This window comes from Mustelus asterias, chromosome 11, assembly GCF_964213995.1.
Source record: "Mustelus asterias chromosome 11, sMusAst1.hap1.1, whole genome shotgun sequence".
NCBI classification, from domain to species: Eukaryota; Metazoa; Chordata; class Chondrichthyes; order Carcharhiniformes; family Triakidae; genus Mustelus; species Mustelus asterias.
In genome coordinates, this window is record NC_135811.1 from 63,715,631 (window position 1) to 63,734,656 (window position 19,026).

At 54.1% G+C, this 19,026-nt stretch overlaps 1 protein-coding gene across 1 annotated transcript in view; it reads right to left on the reverse strand.

The window, feature by feature from the left end:
* Nucleotides 1-6,733, reverse strand: part of ddx21 (DEAD (Asp-Glu-Ala-Asp) box helicase 21) — an 80,948-nt gene extending 74,215 nt beyond the window's left edge. Inside the window, exons 1-3 of the mRNA XM_078223663.1 lie at nt 5,445-6,733; nt 4,984-5,253; nt 3,304-3,379 (exon numbers count right to left, since the gene is read on the reverse strand). Coding sequence (XP_078079789.1) covers nt 3,304-3,379; nt 4,984-5,253; nt 5,445-5,534 — 436 coding nt within the window. The 5' untranslated portion in view covers nt 5,535-6,733. The remainder of the gene's footprint in view (nt 1-3,303; nt 3,380-4,983; nt 5,254-5,444) is intronic.
* Nucleotides 6,734-19,026: the final 12,293 nt, after the last annotated feature.

Consider the following 19,026-nt stretch of genomic DNA (forward strand, 5'->3'; position numbering starts at 1 on the left):
TTCCACTCGCCCACCACCCTCTGTGTGAAAAACTTCCCCCTAACATTTCCCCTGTACCTACCCCCCAGCACCTTAAACCTGTGTCCTCTCGTAGCAGCCATTTCCACCCTGGGAAAAAGCCTCTGAGAGTCCACCCGATCTATGATGTTGATCTTAGAAATCATAGAAACTCTACAGTGCAGAAGGAGGCCATTCGGCCCATCGAGTCTGCACCGACCACAATCCCACCCAGGCCCTACCCCCACATATTTTACCCACTAATCCCTCTAACCTACACATCCCAGGACTCTAAGGGGCAATTTCTTTTTAACCTGGCCAATCAACCTAACCCGCACATCTTTGGACTGTGGGAGGAAACCGGAGCACCCGGAGGAAACCCACGCAGACACGAGGAGAATGTGCAAACTCCGCACAGACAGTGACCCGAGCCGGGAATCGAACCCGGGACCCTGGAGCTGTGAAGCAGCAGTGCTAACCACTGTGCTACCGTGCCGCCCCTCTCATCCTACGTCTCTCCAAGGAGAAAAGACCGAGCTCCCTCAACCTATCCTAAGGCATGCTACTCAATCCAGGCAACATCCTTGTAAATCTCCTCTGCACCCTTTCAATCTTTTCCACATCCTTCCTGTAATGAGGCGACCATACTCCAAGTGGGGTCTGACGAGGGTCTTATATAGCTGCATCATTATCCCCGGACTCCTAAACTCAATCCCCCAATTGATAAAGGCCAGCACACCATACACCTTCTTAACCACCTCCTCCACCTGCGGGGCCGATTTTAGAGTCCTATCGACCCGGACCCCAAGGTCCTTCTGATCCTCTACAGTACTAAGAGTCTTTCCCTTTATATTGTACTCCTTCATCCCATTTGACCTGCCAAAATGGACCACTACGCATTTATCTGGGTTGAAGTCCATCTGCCATTTCTCCACCCAGTCTTGCATCCTATCTATGTCCCTCTGTAACTTCTGACATCCCTCCAGACTATCCACAACCCCACCGACCTTCGTGTCGTCGGCAAACTTACCAACCCATCCCTGCACTTCCTCATCCAGGTCATTTATGAAAATGACAAACAGCAAGGGTCCCAGAACAGATCCCTGGGGCACACCACTGGTGACCAACCTCCAATTAGAAAAAGACCCATCTATACACACTCTCTGCCTCCTTTGGGCAAGCCTTGGACAAATTAAACTAACGGACAAAAGAAACAGCCAGAGTTACAGGACGGGAGAGTCAGAGTATTTCAAAACAAAATGAATGAACTGAAAAATGAATAGAAGTGTGTATCTGGAATAAAACAGGGGAATTGGAAACACTGTGGATAACCAGCTAGAGTCACAATCATTGAGACACAGCTTCAGATAAATCAGAATTGGAAATTAAACACTGGAGTGTAACATTTTTAGAACAAAAGTGTGGAGTAAAACAGTTATAGTTATTAGAGTAAACAATGTCAGCGGGAAAGGGAACACAGCTATCACCAAGGACGAAGTAGAATTTGTAGAAATAAAAGATCATTCACACTAATGGCATGCAAACCACCTAAATAGTGGGAGGGAAGTGAACAAAATTGTACAAACCTATATGGATGCCTCTCTGGTGCCAGGATCAAGGATGTCATGGAGGAGCTGCAGGATATTTTACTGGGGGACGGTGATCAGCCCGAGGTCACCATGTAGGTACCAATGGGTCAGTTAGGAAAGGGGATGAGATTCTGAAAGCAGATTCTGGGGAGCTAGGAAGGAGATTTAAAAGCGGGACCCCTGAAGTAGCAATTTCAGGATTACTCCCAATCCCACGAATTTGAGTATAGGACAATTGAGTGATTAAACATGTGGTTGGAGGGACCAAGCATCAGGACCAAGGTGGGATCTGTACAAGCCAGATAGCCCACACCTGAACAGAACTGGGTCAAATGCATGGAGATTTGTTGATGCTGTTTGGCCCAGAGGGCATTGATAGACACATGGCAGCATATCACTGTAACATAAACTTGGATTAAAGAGGGCAGCTCAACATCCCCTGATGTAAAGTTTGCAGGAATTGGGAACGGGCATCCACCAGCAACTGGGTAAAGGCAGTGCCTGGTGCAGCATTCATCCAACCCGAGCAAAAAGGCCCAGCCCCAATCTGTGTTGTTATCTGATCGCAGCCACGCTGACACAGAGAAGTTGCCAGGGTTGCCAACTGCGAGTGAAACTTAATCAAAAAACAGACATCTGGCAACAGGAGTGCTGGATTCAGATACGATACGCCTATCGTTGATTTACACTGTCGGATACTTGACCCTGGTTGCATGGAGCTCACAACCACTGGAATGAGGAGATGGCCAAGGTTCAAAGGCCCATCAAGAATTCAACAGGCTACAACACCTCTTGGCATCGAGCACAGGGATTTCAAGTGCAGAAACTGTTGTAAATTGAGATGATAACAGTGAAAAATGAAGACTAAAGAACTTGAAATAAATAGCTATCATGGGTGATTGTAGAATTGAAAGTCTATTATAGAAGAAAGCAGATGCTGCCAGCAGTTGGGAGATCAGCAGCAAGGGTGACACGGTGGCACAGTGCTTAGCACTGCTGCCTCACTGTGCCAGGGACCCGGGTTCAATTCCAGACTTGGGTGACTGTGGAGTTTGCACGTTCTCCCCGTGTCTGCTAGGGTTTCCTCCGGGTGTTCCGGTTTCCTCTCAGTCCAAAGAAGTGCAGGTTAGGTAGATTCATAGATCATAGAAACCCTACAGCGCAGAAGGAGGCCATTCGGCCCATCGAGTCTGCATCGACCACAATCCCACCCAGGCCCTACCTCCACATATTTTACCCGCTAATCCCTCTAACCTACGCAGCCCAGGACTCTAAGGGGCAATTTTTAACCTGGCCAATCAACCTAACCCGCACATCTTTGGACTGTGGGAGGAAACCGGAGCACCCGGAGGAAACCCACGCAGACACGAGGAGAATGTGCAAACTCCACACAGACAGTGACCCGAGCCGGGAATCGAACCCGGGACCTTGGAGCTGTGAAGCAGCAGTGCTAACCACTGTGCTACCGTGCCGCCCCAATTTGATTGGCGATATTGAATTGTTCCTTAGTGTCCAAAGGTGTGTAGGTTAGAGGGAATTGGCCGTGGTAAATGCACACAGTTAGAGGAATAGGGCAAGAGGTGGGCCTGGATGGGATGCTCTGTTGGAGTCAGTGCAGACCCGATGTGCCAAAGGGCCTCCTTCTGCATTGTAGGGATCCTATGAGATCACAAACAGCAATCTCCAAATGAAGAAAATACAAACAGATAACACATACCCTTCAGCAGTTCAATAGTCTCTCGAGAAATCTTGAAGTTTGAAAAGTCCCCTTCTTTCTGTTCTGGAGCGACCTCCTATGGATTAGCATTAAAAGCATTGGAAGAATTTCACCATTATGTTTAAAGTTCTTCTATTCAGCATGTGATGTCAAAGAAAACACTTCTGCTCACCGGGAACACAGGAAACATTCCCAGCCCGTCAATCACAGATACTAACAGGAAACATGTGACAGGAAACTAAATGGTAGGAGAGAGCACCATGAACTGTTCAAAACGGTGATATGGGGAGATTGCTGACAGTTTGGGGGTGATATGGGGAGATTGCTGACAGTTTGGGGGTGATGAGGGGAGATTGCTGACAGTTTGGGGGTGATGAGGGGAGATTGCTGACAGTTTGGGGGTGATGAGGGGAGATTGCTGACAGTTTGGGGGTGATGAGGGGAGATTGCTGACAGTTTGGGGGTGAGTGGGGGGGATTGCTGACAGTTTGGGGGCGATGAGGGGAGATTGCTGACAGTTTGGGGGTGATGAGGGGAGATTGCTGACAGTTTGGGGGCGATGAGGGGAGATTGCTGACAGGTTGGGGTTTTGGGGTGATTGCTGACAGTTTGGGGGTGATGAGGGGAGATTGCTGACAGTTTGGGGGTGATGAGGGGAGATTGCTGACAGTTTGGGGGTGATATGGGGAGATTGCTGACAGTTTGGGGGTGATGAGGGGAGATTGCTGACAGTTTGGGGGTGATGAGGGGAGATTGCTGACAGTTTGGGGGTGATGAGGGGAGATTGCTGACAGTTTGGGGGTGATGAGGGGAGATTGCTGACAGTTTGGGGGTGATGAGGGGAGATTGCTGACAGTTTGGGGGTGATGAGGGGAGATTGCTGACAGTTTGGGGGCGATGAGGGGAGATTGCTGACAGTTTGGGGGCGATGAGGGGAGATTGCTGACAGTTTGGGGGCGATGAGGGGAGATTGCTGACAGTTTGGGGGCGATGAGGGGAGATTGCTGACAGTTTGGGGGCGATGAGGGGAGATTGCTGACAGTTTGGGGGCGATGAGGGGAGATTGCTGACAGTTTGGGGGCGATGAGGGGAGATTGCTGACAGTTTGGGGGCGATGAGGGGAGATTGCTGACAGTTTGGGGGCGATGAGGGGAGATTGCTGACAGGTTGGGGGCGATGAGGGGAGATTGCTGACAGTTTGGGGGTGATGAGGGGAGATTGCCCTCTTTTTTGGTCAAACCAAATAAACAAACTCAGATTAAGTCAGGACAAAGTAAAAAGGGGCAGCTCCCCAAAAGGAGGGGGAACAGCCCAAACAGAAATCAAAGTACAAAGGAAACTTAAAAACATCAAATTAAAATGTGATTGTCAGGGTCAATAACGCACCCCAATCCCTGCGGTGCCCAACGGGCGCGCAAGGCGTCAACCGTGCCCATGGACACCGCATGCTCCGTCTCCAGGGACACCCGGCTGCGAACGTAGCCGCGGTAGAGGGGCAGACAGTCAGGATGGACGGGCGGCCCCCTCGATCGCCTGCTGCCTGGACCGGTAAATGGTGCGTTTCGCCAGGCCAATTCTTTTTGGGGGTGATGAGGGGAGATTGCTGACAGGTTGGGGGTGATATGGGGAGATTGCTGACAGTTTGGGGTGATGGGGCTGGTGTGTGGCCTGAATTCTCACCTCCTCTATTTCACCCTCTGAATACTGACAGGAATCGTCACTCGAGCGTGGGATGATTTCTGATTTTGACTCGTCTATCAATCCGTTTCTTTCTTTCCGTTTACTTTTTCTGTCATCTTTTTGCTCATAATCCTCGCTCTTGTGTCTTTTTGATTTGGGAGGTTTCAGTTCACTTTCAGCAGCTTCTTCCACTTGGCCATTTTCCTCCAGTTTGGACCTTTTCTCCGGAATCTCGTTTCTTTCCGACGGTTTCCTCTTCTCTTTATCTTTCTAGGGTTAAACAGGAAGAATGGAAACGTTAGCAGCGGCCGGACACTCTCCCGGGCCCACACTCCCGCCTCGATGTAAGAGCCGCTTCCCCAGCCCGACCACTGTACCGCTGTCCCGGTTTCAGCGCGAGCCTGAGGCCGAGGCTTTGGCCCAGACAGCCGGCCGCTTCCAAGCAGGTCCGCGGGCCTCACCTTGCTCTTTTTGTGCGTCGCGGTGTTCAAGGACTCGGCTTCCATGGCGGGCTCCGGGTCTTCGGGCTGGCAGCTGAGACGAGCCGGCATTTCTCGAGGGTGAAGCGGGACACGCGGCACCGACGGACCGAACGCTGCGGCAGCGGCCGGAAAAAGGAGGCAGCAGCTGCGCAGAAGGAACGAGGACCGAAACTCCTAGGACAGCGCTGCTCCGGCGCCCTCCCGGCTTCTCTCGGTACTGCAGGCCGATGCCCCGGGTGATTTCTCCGGGCACAGCGCTAGTGCCGGCTCCTCCCGGTATTGCAGGCCGATACCCCGGAGATTTCTCCGGGCACAGCGCTGCTGCCGGCTCCTCCCGGTATTGCAGGCCGATACCCCGGAGATTTCTCCGGGCACAGCGCTGCTGCCGGCTCCTCCCGGTACTGCAAGGCCGATACCCCGGGTGATTTCTCCGGGCACAGCGCTGCTGCCGGCTTCTCTCGGTACTGCAGGCCGATACCCCGGAGATTTCTCCGGGCACAGCGCTGCTGCCGGCTCCTCCCGGTACTGCAGGCCGATACCCCGGAGATTTCTCCGGGCACAGCGCTGCTGCCGGCTCCTCCCGGTACTGCAGGCCGATACCCCGGAGATTTCTCCGGGCACAGCGCTGCTGCCGGCTCCTCCCGGTACTGCAAGGCCGATACCCCGGAGATTTCTCCGGGCACAGCGCTGCTGCCGGCTCCTCCCGGTATTGCAGGCCGATACCCCGGAGATTTCTCCGGGCACAGCGCTGCTGCCGGCTCCTCCCGGTATTGCAGGCCGATACCCCGGAGATTTCTCAGTCGAATTGGGCTCTGACGAAGGGACAACCAGACGGCTCCATTTTCACTTCACAGACACTGTCCGACCTGCTGACATTTTCCAGCAATTTCTGCTCTCCATCACACTCTCAGGCAGCAAACTCAGACCACTGGCTGTGTGGAAACTGTTTTTTTCGCACTTATTGCTTCTGGTAACAATTCCGCTCAGGCCAGTCTTCCTTCCAAGAAACTCGCTATTGACAGCTGAAGGAAGAGTTGCAGCCACAGCTTCCAGCGGGTAGTCTGCACCCAAGAACCGAAAACAACGGTGCAGGTTGAAGCAACTGGTTTAACCTCCCGCTGGGTGGGCCTGTCACTGGGTGAGCCTGTCCCTGGGTGAACCTGTCACTGGGTGAGCCTCCCATTGGGTTAGGCTCCCAATCGGCGGGCCTCCCACTGGGTGAGCCTGTCACTGGGTGAGCCTGTCCCTGGGTGATCCTGTCACTGGGTAAGCCTGTCAGTGGGTGAACCTGTCACTGGGTGAACCTGTCGCTGGGTGAGCCTGTCACTGGGTGAGCCTGTCACTGGGTGAGCCTGTCACTGGGTAAGCCTGTCAGTGGGTGAACCTGTCACTGGGTGAACCTGTCGCTGGGTGAGCCTGTCACTGGGTGAGCATCTCATGGGGTGAACCGGTCACAGGGTGAGCATGTCACTGGGTGAGCCTGTCACTGGGTGAGCCTGTCACTGGGTGAACCTGTCACAGGGTGAGCCTGTCACTGGGTGAGCCTGTCACTGGGTGAGCCTGTCACTGGCTGAACCTGTCACCAGGTGAGCCTCCAGCTGGGTGAGCATGTCACTGGTTGAGCCTGTCATTGTGTGAGCCTGTCACTGGGTGAGCCTCTCGCTGGGTGAGCCTCTCGCTGGGTGAACCTGTCACTGGGCGAGTATTTCAGTGGCTGAACCGGTCACAGGGTGATCCTGTCACTGGGTGAGCCTGTCACTGGGTCAGCCTATCACTGGATGAGCCTGTCACTGGGTGAGTCTATCACTACGTGAGCCTGTCACTGGGTGAACCTGACACTGGGTGAGCCTGTCACTGGGTGAGCCTGTCACTGGGTGAGCCTTGTCACTGGGTGAGCCTGCCACTGGTTGAGCCTGTCACTGGGTGAGCCTTGTCACTGGGTGAGCCTCCCGCTTGGTAAGCCTCCCGCTGAGTGAGCCACCTGCTAGGTGGGCCTGTCATTGGGTGAGCCTCCTGCTGGGTGAGCCTCCCGCTGGGTGAACCTGTCACTGGGTGAGCCCCCCATTTGGTGAGGCTCCCACTGGGTGAGCCTGTCACTGGGTGAGCCTGTCACTAAGTGAGACTGTCACTGGGTGAGCCTGTCACAGGGTGAGCCTGTCACTGGATGAACCTGTCAGTGGGTGAACCTGTCACTGGGTGAACCTGTCAATGGGTAAACCTTTCACTGGGTGAACCTGTCACTGGGTGAGCCTGTCACAGGGTGAGCCTGTCACTGGATGAACCTGTCAGTGGGTGAACCTGTCACTGGGTGAACCTGTCAATGGGTAAACCTTTCACTGGGTGAACCTGTCACTGGATGAACCTGTCACTGGGTGAGCCTGTCGCTGGGTGAGCCTGTCGCTGGGTGAGTCTCCCGCTGGGTGAGCCTGTCACTGGGTGAGCCTGTCACTGGGTGAGCCTGTCACTGCGTGAGTCTCCCACAGGGTGACCCTCCCACTGGGTGAACCTGTCACTGGGTGAGCCTCCCACTGAGTGAGCCTCCCGCTGGGTGAGCTTGTCACTAGGTGAGCCTCCCGCTGGGTGAGCCTCCCGTTGGGTGAACCTGTCACTGGGTGAGCCTGTCACTGGGTGAGCCTGTCACTGGATGAGCAGTCACTGGCTGAACCTGTTACCGGGTGAGCGTCCCACTGGGGGAACCTGTCACTGAGTGAGCCTGTCACTGGGTGAGCCGCTCGCTGGGTGAACCTGTCACTGGGTGAGCCTGTCACTGGGTGAAACTGTCACTGGGTGAGCCTGTCACAGGGTCCGCCTGTCACTGGGTGAGCCTGTCACTGGGTTAACCTGTCACTGGGTTAACCTGTCACTGGGTGAGCCTGTCACTGGGTGAGCCTGTCACTGGGTGAGTCTGTCACTGGGTGAGTCTGTCACTGGGTGAGCCTATCACGGCGTGAGCCTGTTGCTGGGTGAGCCTGTCACTGGGTGAGCCTGTCACCGGGTGAGCCTCCAGCTGGGTGAGCAGTGTCACTGGGTGAGAGTGTCACTGGGTGGGCCTGTCACTGGGTGAGCCTGAAACTGGGTGAGCCAGTCACTGGCTGAACCTGCCACTGGGTGAGCATCCCGCTGGGTGAGCCTGTCTCTGGGTGAGCCTGTCAGTGGGTGAGCCTCCCGCTGGGAGGACCTCCCAATGGGTGAACCTGTCACTGGGTGAGCTTGTCACTGGGTGAGCCTCCCGCAGGGTGAGCCTGTCACAGAGTGAGCCTGTCACTGGGTGAGTCGATCACTGCGTGAGCCTGTCACTGGGTGAGCCTGTCACTGGGTAAGCCTGCCACTGGGTGAGCCTGTCACTGGCTGAGCCTGTCACTGGCTGAGCCTGTCACTGGGTGAACCTGTCACTGGGTGAACCTGTCACTGGGTGAGCCTGTCACTGGGTTAACCTGTCACTGGGTGAACCTGTCACTGGGTGAACCTGTCACTGGGTAATCCTGTCACTGGGTGAGCCTGTCACTGGGTGAACCTGCCTCTGGGTGAACCTGTCACTGCGTGAGCCTGTCACTGGGTGAGCCTCCTGCTGGGTGAGACTCCCGCTGGGTGAACCTGTCACTGGGTGAGCCTCCCGCTGGGTGAGACTCCCGCTGGGTGAACCTGTCACTGGGTGACCCTGTCACTGGGTGAACCTGTCACAGGATGAGCCTGTCACTGGGTGAACCTGTCACAGGATGAGCCTGTCACTGGGTGAACCTGTCACTGGGTCAGCCTATCACAGGTTCCGCCTGTCACTCGTTGAGCCTGTCACTGGGTGAGCCTATCACGGCGTGAGCCGCCCACTGGGTGAACCTGTCACTGGGTGAGCCTGTCACTGGGTGAGCCTGAAACTGGGTGAGCCAGTCACTGGCTGAACCTGCCACTGGGTGACCCTGTCACTGGGTGAGCCTGTCACTGGGTGAACCTGTCACTGGGTGAGCCTGTCACTGGGTGAACCTGTCACTGGTTGAACCTGTCACTGGGTGAGCCTGTCACTGAGTGAGCCTATCACGGCGTGAGCCTGTCGCTGCGTGAGCCTGTCACTGCGTGAGCCTGTCACTGGGTGAGCCTGTCACTGGGTGAGCCTGTCACTGGGTGAGCCTGTCACAGGGTGAGCCGCCCACTGGGTGCGCCTGTCACTGGCTGAACCTGTCACCGGGTGAGCCTCCAGCTGGGTGAGCAGGCCACAGGGTGGGCCTGTCACTGGGTGAGCCTGAAAGTGGGTGAGCCAGTCACTGGCTGAACCTGCCACTGGGTGAGCATCCCGCTGGGTGAGCCTGTCACTGGGTGAACCTGTCACTGGGTGAACCTGTCACTGGGTGTGCCTGTCATTGGGTGAGCCTGTCACTGGGTGAGCCTGTCACTGGGTGAGCCTGTCACTGGGTGAACCTGTCACTGGGTGAACCTGTCACTGGGTGTGCCTGTCACTGGGTGAGCCTATCACGGCGTGAGCCTGTCGCTGCGTGAGCCTGTCACTGCGTGAGCCTGTCACTGGGTGAGCCTGTCACTGGGTGAGCCTGTCACTGGGTGAGCCTGTCACAGGGTGAGCCGCCCACTGGGTGCGCCTGTCACTGGCTGAACCTGTCACCGGGTGAGCCTCCAGCTGGGTGAGCGGGCCACTGGGTGGGCCTGTCACTGGGTGAGCCTGAAAGTGGGTGAGCCAGTCACTGGCTGAACCTGCCACTGGGTGAGCATCCCGCTGGGTGAGCCTGTCACTGGGTGAACCTGTCACTGGGTGAACCTGTCACTGGGTGTGCCTGTCATTGGGTGTGCCTGTCATTGGGTGAGCCTGTCACTGGGTGAGCCTGTCACTGGGTGAGCCTGTCTCAGGGTGAGCCTGTCACTGGGTGAACCTTTCACTGAGTGAGCCTGTCACTGGGTGAGCCTGTCACTGGGTGAGCCTCTCGTTGGGTGAACCTGTCACTGTGTGAGCCTCCCGCTGGGTGAGCCTGTCTCTGGGTGAGCCTGTCACTGGGTGAACCTGTCACAGGATGAGCCTGTCACTGGGTGAATCTGTCACTGGGTGATCCTGTCACTGGGTGAGCCTGTCACTGGGTGAGCCTGTCTCTGGGTGAGCCTGTCACTGGGTGAACCTGTCACAGGATGAGCCTGTCACTGGGTGAACCTGTCACTGGGTGATCCTGTCACTGGGTGAGCCTATCACAGGGTCCGCCTGTCACTGGTTGAGCCTGTCACTGGGTGAGCCTATCACGGCGTGAGCCGCCCACTGGGTGAGCCTGTCACTGGGTGAGCCTGTCACTGGGTGAGCCTGACTCTGGGTGAGCCTCTCGCTGGGTGAACCTGTCACTGGGTGAACCTGTCACTGGGTGAGACTGTCACTGGGTGAGCCTGAAACTGGGTGAGCCAGTCACTGGCTGAACCTGTCACTGGGTCAGCCTGTCACAGGGTCCGCCTGTCACTGGTTGAGCCTGTCACTGGGTGAGCCTATCACGGCGTGAGCCTGTCGCTGGGCGAGCCTGTTGCTGGGTGAAACTGTCACTGGGTGAGCCTGTCACTGGGTGAGCCTGTCACTGCGTGAGCCTGTCACTGGGTGAGCTTGTCACAGGGTGAGCCGCCCACTGGGTGAGCCTGTCACTGGCTGAACCTGTCACCAGGTGAGCCACCAGCTGGGTGAGCCTGTCACTGGGTGAGCCTGTCACTGGGTGAGCCTCTTGCTGGATGAACCTGTCACTGGGTGAGCCTGAAACTGGGTGAGCCTGTCACTGGGTGAGCTACCCGCTGAGTGAGCCTGTCACTGGGTGAACCTGTCACTGGGTGAACCTGTCACTGGGTCAGCCCGTCACAGGGTCCGCCTGTCACTGGGTGAGCCTATCACGGCGTGAGCCTGTCGCTGCGTGAGCCTGTCACTGCGTGAGCCTGTCACTGGATGAGCTGCCCACTGGGTGCGCCTGTCACTGGGTGGGCCTGTCACTGGGTGAGCCTGAAAGTGGGTGAGCCAGTCACTGGCTGAACCTGCCACTGGGGAGCATCCCGCTGGGTGTGCCTGTCACTGGGTGAACCTGTCACTGGGTGAGCCTGTCATTGGGTGAGCCTTTCACTGGGTGAGCCTGTCACTGAGTGAACCTGTCACTGGGTGAACCTGTCACTGGGTGCGCCTGTCACTGGGTGAGCCTGTCACTGGGTGAACCTGTCACTGGGTGAACCTGTCACTGCGTGCGCCTGTCACTGGGTGAGCCTGTCACTGGGTGAGCCTGTCACTGGGTAAGCCTGTCACTGTGTGAACCTGTTGCTGGGTGAGCCTGTCACTGGGTGAGACTGTCACTGGGTGAACCTGTCACTGGGTGAGCCTGTCACTGGGTGAGCCTGTCACTGGGTGAGACTGTCACTGGGTGAGACTGTCACTGGGTGAGCCTCCCGCTGGGTGAGCCTCGTTCTGGGTGAGCCTGTCACTGGCTGAATCTGTCACTGGGTGAGCCTTCCAATGGATGAGGCTCCCGCTGGGTGAGCCTGTCACTGGGTGGGCCTGTCACTGGGTGAGCCTGTCACTGCGTGAGCCTGTCATTGGGTGAGCCTCGTGCTGGGTGAGCCTGTCACTGGCTGAACCTGTCACTGGGTGATCCTGTCACTGGGTGAGCCTGTCACTGGGTGAGCCTCCCGCTGGGTGAAGATGTCACTGGGTGAGCCTCCAGCTGGGTGAGCCTCCCACTGGGTGCGCCTGTCACTGGGTGGGCCTGTCACTGGGTGAGCCTGAAAGTGGGTGAGCCAGTCACTGGCTGAACCTGCCACTGGGGAGCATCCCGCTGGGTGTGCCTGTCACTGGGTGAACCTGTCACTGGGTGAGCCTGTCATTGGGTGAGCCTTTCACTGGGTGAGCCTGTCACTGAGTGAACCTGTCACTGGGTGAACCTGTCACTGGGTGCGCCTGTCACTGGGTGAGCCTGTCACTGGGTGAACCTGTCACTGGGTGAACCTGTCACTGCGTGCGCCTGTCACTGGGTGAGCCTGTCACTGGGTGAGCCTGTCACTGGGTAAGCCTGTCACTGTGTGAACCTGTTGCTGGGTGAGCCTGTCACTGGGTGAGACTGTCACTGGGTGAACCTGTCACTGGGTGAGCCTGTCACTGGGTGAGCCTGTCACTGGGTGAGACTGTCACTGGGTGAGACTGTCACTGGGTGAGCCTCCCGCTGGGTGAGCCTCGTTCTGGGTGAGCCTGTCACTGGCTGAATCTGTCACTGGGTGAGCCTTCCAATGGATGAGGCTCCCGCTGGGTGAGCCTGTCACTGGGTGGGCCTGTCACTGGGTGAGCCTGTCACTGCGTGAGCCTGTCATTGGGTGAGCCTCGTGCTGGGTGAGCCTGTCACTGGCTGAACCTGTCACTGGGTGATCCTGTCACTGGGTGAGCCTGTCACTGGGTGAGCCTCCCGCTGGGTGAAGATGTCACTGGGTGAGCCTCCAGCTGGGTGAGCCTCCCACTGGATGAGCCTGTCACTGGGTGAGCCTGTCACTGGGTGTGCCTCCCGCTGGGTGTGCCTGTCACTGGGTGAGTCTCCCTTTGGGTGAGCCTGTCACTGGGTGAGCCTGTCACTGGGTGAGCCTGTCACTGGGTGAGCCTCCCACTGGGTGAGCCTCCCACTGGGTGAGCCTCGCGCTGGATGAGCCTCCTGCTGCGTGAACCTGTCACTGGGTGATCCTCCCGTTGGGTGAGGCTGCCTTTGGGTGAGCCTCTCGCTGGGTGTGCATCCCGCTGGGTGAGCCTCCCTCTGGGTGAGCCTCCCGCTGGGTGAGCCTCCCGCTGGGTGAGCCTCCCGCTGGGTAAGCTTCCCGCTGGGTGAGCCTCCCACTGGGTGAGCCTCCCTCTGGGTGAGCCTGTCACTGGATGAACCGGTCACTGGGTGAGCCTCCTGCTGGGTGAGCCTGTCACTGGGTGAGCCTATCTCTGGGTGAGCCTATCTCTGGGTGAGCCTATCTCTGGGTGAGCCTGTCACTGGTTGAGCCTGTCGCTAGGTGAGCCTGCACTGGGTGAACCTGTCACTGGGTGAGCCTATCGCTGGGTGAGCCTGTCACTGGGTGAGCCTGTCACTGGGTGAGCCTTTCACTGGGTGAGCCTATTGCTGGGTGAGCCTGTCACTGGGTGAGCCTGTCACTGGGTGAGCCTGTCACTGGGTGAGCCTGTCACTGGGTGAGCCTGCCACAATGTGGAGATGCTGGCATTGGACTGGAGTGGACACAGTAAGAAGTCTCACAACACCAGGTTAAAGTCCAACAGGTTTATTTGAGTGAAGATTTTCACTCACCTGAAGAAGGAGTGACATTCTGAAAGCTCGTGCTACCAAATAAACCTGTTGGACTTTAACCTGTGTTGTGAGCCTGCCGCTAGATCAGTCTCTGCTTGCTCAATAAGGGAGCTCATACTCCATGATGCCCACTGGGAGATCTATCAACGACACCCCATGTCCTTTGTGGCCATCATGACACTTCTAATTGCAATTACTTTAAATCCCTGGTTCTCAATCCTCTCATGAACAGAAACTCCAGCCTCCTCATGACTGTGAACATCTCTATCACATCTCCTCTAGGCCTTCTTTTCTTCAAGAAGAACAGTGTCAACCTCTCCAATCTATCCTCATAACTGAAATTTCTCCTGGAAACATTCCTATTAACCTCTTCTGCACTTTCCATGCTTTGTCCAGTCTGAAAAACACTGATTACCTATTCTCATTGTTTCCTGCCACTTAGCCAACTTTGTATCCATGTTGCTGCTTTCCCCTTTATTCCATGAACTGTAATGTGTTCACTAGTCTGTGGTGTGACTTATATCAAATGCCTTTTGGAATTCCAAGTGCACCACATCAACAGCACTACTCTCATCAACCCTCTCTGCTCATCTTCAAAAAACTCCAGCAAGTTAGTTGAACATGATTTTCCCTTTAGAAAGTGATGCTGACTTTCCTTAATTAACCTACATTTTCCCATGTGATTTTTAATTCTGAGCTGAATTATAACTTCTAGAAGTTTCCCCACCAAATTTAAACTGACTGCTCTGTAGTTGCTGGGTTTATCCTTACAAATTGTTCTATGTTCTAATTTCAAAATAATTTCTAAACAGTTTTGGTAAAGGACATAATGTTTGCAATTCTCCAGCTCTCTGGCTCTACCCCTGAATCTAAGGAAGACTGAAAAATTATGGATAATGCCCCTGCAATTTCCACTCGCAGTTTCCTCAATATCTTTGGGTGTATCTCATCTGGTCCTGTTGCCTTTTCAGATTTAAGTAGACAGCCTATCCAGTGCAATACCACCGCCTTATCAATCTTAAAACTTCCTCGTGACTGAATTTCCTCTTTACTGAGACTGGTAGACTCTTTCTTCATAATGACAGACACCCTAATTTTAGGGGGCCTATTCATGAGAGCAGCAGCAGGAATTTTTAAGTGCCTAACTAGTATTTAGTTTTTAATCTAACAAACACTAAAAGGAGAGAGATTCCAATTGGTGAGGTTGTGTGCCACTCCTGCGATATGTGGGGTATCATGGACACTTCAAGTGTGCCTGAGGACTACATCTGTGGGAAATGCATCCAGTTGCAGATGCTCAGCGAATGCATGGATTGGTTAGAGCAGCAGCTGGAAGGACCGAGGAGCACACAATTAGCTGAAATTGTTATTGATAAAAGCTACAGAGATGTGGCAACACCCAAGGTGCAGGAAGATAGACGGGTGACCGCCAGACAGGGTAGGCAGAGAGTGCAGGCGTTCCCTATGGCTGTCCTCCTATCTAACAAGTACGCCATTTTGGATACTGATGAGGAGGAAGAACCATCAGGGGACAACAACAACAGTGGCCAGAGAAAAGGCACCACGGCTAGCCCTGCTGCACAGGGAGTGGGGGGGCGGGGGAGGGGGGGGGGGTTCGGGGGGGGTGGGCGAGGGGGGAGCGGTGGATACAAACAGTAAGAAAGCAATAGGGGGATTCAATATCAGGAGAACAAATAGGTGCTTCTGTGGCCGTGAAAGGGACTCCAGGATGGTAGTTTGCCTCCCTGGTGCCAGGATCCCAGATGTCTCTGATCGGGTACAAAGCATCCTAAAATGGGAGGGAAATCAGACAGATGTCATTGTCCACATTGGTATGAATGACATGGATAGAAAGAGTAACGAGGTCCTGCAACAGCAATTTAGGGAGTTAAGTCGAAGATTAAAAAGCAGGGCCTCTAGGGTAGTAATCTCAGGATTACTCCCCGTGCCACGTGCTAGTGAGGCTAGGAACAGGGAGATAGTGCAGCTGAACACGTGGCTAAAGAACTGGTGTAAGAGGGAGGGCTTCAGATTTATGGATCATTGGGGTGTCTTCCAGGGGAGGTGGGACCTGTACAAGAAGGAAGGGAATTGGAGGGGCATCAACATCCTGGCTGGGATGTTTGCTAGTGTGGTAGGAGGGTGCGAATCAGAACAGTAAGTCCCCAATGTAGAGACTGGGGATGAGCATGGGACCAAGGCCAGGCTCGCTAAGAGGAAGAGCAGGCTGGGAAGGTCGAACTCAGTGGCCTGGAGGCCTGGAGTGCATCTGCTTCATTGCAAGGAGTATAACAGGTAAAACAGATGAACTTAGAGCCTTGATTCATGCACGGAACTTGGATGTGGTTACGGTACAGAGAACTGGCTAAAAGAGGGACAGGACTGGCAGCTAAATATTCCGGGATATAAGTGTTTTAGGCAAGACAGAGGGAAAGGTTAAAAGAGGTGGGGGAGAGTTGCAATACTAGTTAGGGAACATATTACAGCTGTACAGATAAGGAAACCTTGGAAGAATCATGTAATGAGATACTGTGGGTGGAGCTCAGAAACAGGAAGGGTGCAGTCCCCATGATGGGAGTGTACTACAGGCCTCCCAACAGCCCACGGGAAGTTGAAGAACGGATATGTAAGCAGATTCTGGATAGATGTAGAAATAGTAGGGTTGTTATAGTGGAAGACATTAATTTTCCTTATATGGACTGGAAATCCCTCAGGGCTAGGGGTCCGGATAAGTGTGTTCAGGAAGGTTTTTTGGAACAATATGTGGATAGTCCGACTAGAGAGGGAGCTATACTGGACCTAGTACTAGGGAATGAGCCCAGCCAGGTCATCAAACTTGCAGTGGGGGAAACATGTGGCGAACGGTGGGAAGCTTTTTCCCAGGTCGGTGGTGACGTTCACGAGGGGTCATAGGTTCAAGGTGAAGGGGGGGAGGTTTAATACGGATATCAGCAGGACGTATTTTACACAGAGGGTGGTGGGGGCCTGGAATGCGCTGCCAGGCAAGGTGGTTGAGGTGGGCACACTGGGAACATTTAAGACTTATCTAGATAGCCACATGAACAGAGTGGGAATGGAGGGATACAAAAGAATGGTCTAGTTTGGACCAGGGAGCGGCATGGGCTTGGAGGGCCGAAGAGCCTGTTCCTGTGCTGTATTGTTCATAGAAACCCTACAGTGCAGAAGGAGGCCATTTGGCCCATCGAGTCTGCACCGACCACAATCCCACCCAGGCCCTACCCCCACATATTTACCCGCTAATCCCTCTAACTACACATCTCAGGGACAATTTTTAACCTGGCCAATCAACCTAACCCGCACATCTTTGTTCTTTGTTCTTTGAACAGTGACCACAGTTCCATAAGCTTTTGGATACTCATGGAAAAGGATAAGTGTTGTCTTAGAGTTAAGGTGCTAAATTGGGGAAAGGCTAACTACAACCGGCTGAGGCAGGATATGGAGGCTGTTGTTTGGGAGAGGCTGTTTGAGGGTAAATCCACATCTGGCATGTGGGAGTCTTTTAAGGAGCACTTGATCGGAGTGCAGGACAGGCAGGAAGGGCAGGAAAGGCAGGATTTGAGAACTGTGGATGACCAGAGAAATTATGAGTCTAATCAAAAAGAAAAAGGATCATACATAAAGTCCAGGCAACTAAAAACAGATGAAGCACTTGAAGAATACAGGGAAAGTAGAATTGGATTAGTACTTGGAACTATGATGTTGTTGCCATTACAGAGACTTGGTTAAGGGAAGGACAGGATTGGCAGCTTAACATTCCAGGATACAGATGTTTCAGGCGGGATAGAGGGGGATGTAAAAGGGGTGGGGAGTTGCACTACTGGTTAAGGAGAATATCACAGCTGTGCTGCGGAAGGACACCTCAGAGGGCTCATACAGCGAGACGATATGGGTAGAGCTCAGGAATAGGAAAGGTGTAGTCACAATGTTGGGGGTTTACTATAGGCCACCCAACTGCCAGCGGGAGATTGAGGAACAGATATGTAGACAGATTTTGGCAAGATGTAAAAGTAACAGGGCTGTTGTGGTGGGTGATTTTATCTTCCCCCATATTGACTGGGACTCACTTAGTACTAGGGACGTGGATAGGGCAGAGTTTGTGAGGAGCATCCAGGAGAGCTTCTTGAAACAGTTTGTAGATAGTTCAACTAGGGAAGGGGCTGTACTGGACCTAGTATTGGGGAAAGAGCCTGGCCAGGTGTTTGACATTTCAGTAGGGGAGCAGTTCAGGAACAGTGACAACAATTCAGTAAACTTTAAGGTACTGATGGATAAAGATAAGTTTATTCCTCAGGTGAAGGTTCTAAAGTGGGGGAAGGCGAATGACAAAAATATTAGGCAGGAACTGAAGAATGTAGATTGGGGGCAGATGTTTGAGGGCAAATCAACATCTGACATGTGGGAGGCTTTCAAGTGTAAGTTGATAGGAATTCAGGACCAGCACATTCCTGTAAGGATGAAGGATAAGTATGGCAAGTTTCAGGGACCTTGGATAAGACCATAAGACATAGGAACAGAATTAGACCACTCTGCCCATCGAGTCTGCTCCACCATTCAATAATGGCTGATTTTTTTCTCATCCCCATTCTCCTGCCTTTTCCCCATAACCCCGGATCCCCTTATTAATCAAGAACCTATCTATCTCTGTCTTAAAGATACTCAATGACCTGGCCTCCACAGCCTTCTGCAGCAAAGAGTTCCACAGATTCACCACTCTCTGGCTGAAGAAATTCCTCCTCATCTCTGTTTTAAAGAACAAAGAACAAAGAACAATACAGCACAGGAACAGGCCCTTCGGCCCTCCAAGCCCGCGCCGCTCCCCGGTCCAGGATTGAATCCTGAATCCAGGATCCCCGCCCAATTTTCCAGCCTATCTACATACCAATATCCTATCCACCGAGCTGTCCCTCACAGCTACGATGCTTTGTTCATTACAACCTATTAACTTACCCCCACCCCCCCATTCCAGACCATGTGATCTCCAGGGAGAGGCGAAAACCCAGAGTGAAAAACCCCAGGGCCAATATGGGGAAAAAAAAATCTGGGAAATTCCTCTCCGACCCCCTGAGGCGATCGAAACGAGTCCAGGAGATCACAATGGCCCCGATCGGAAAATGCTTCCCAACCCTAGTCATTTCCACTTCCACGAACACCATATGAATCCCCTGCCCCCGAGACAGGTTCCCAACTATCCGCAGTCTCACTCTGTACTGGCACCAGCAAGATGATCGTAGAATGAAGCCTTGAAACGAGAAACCAGGAACAAT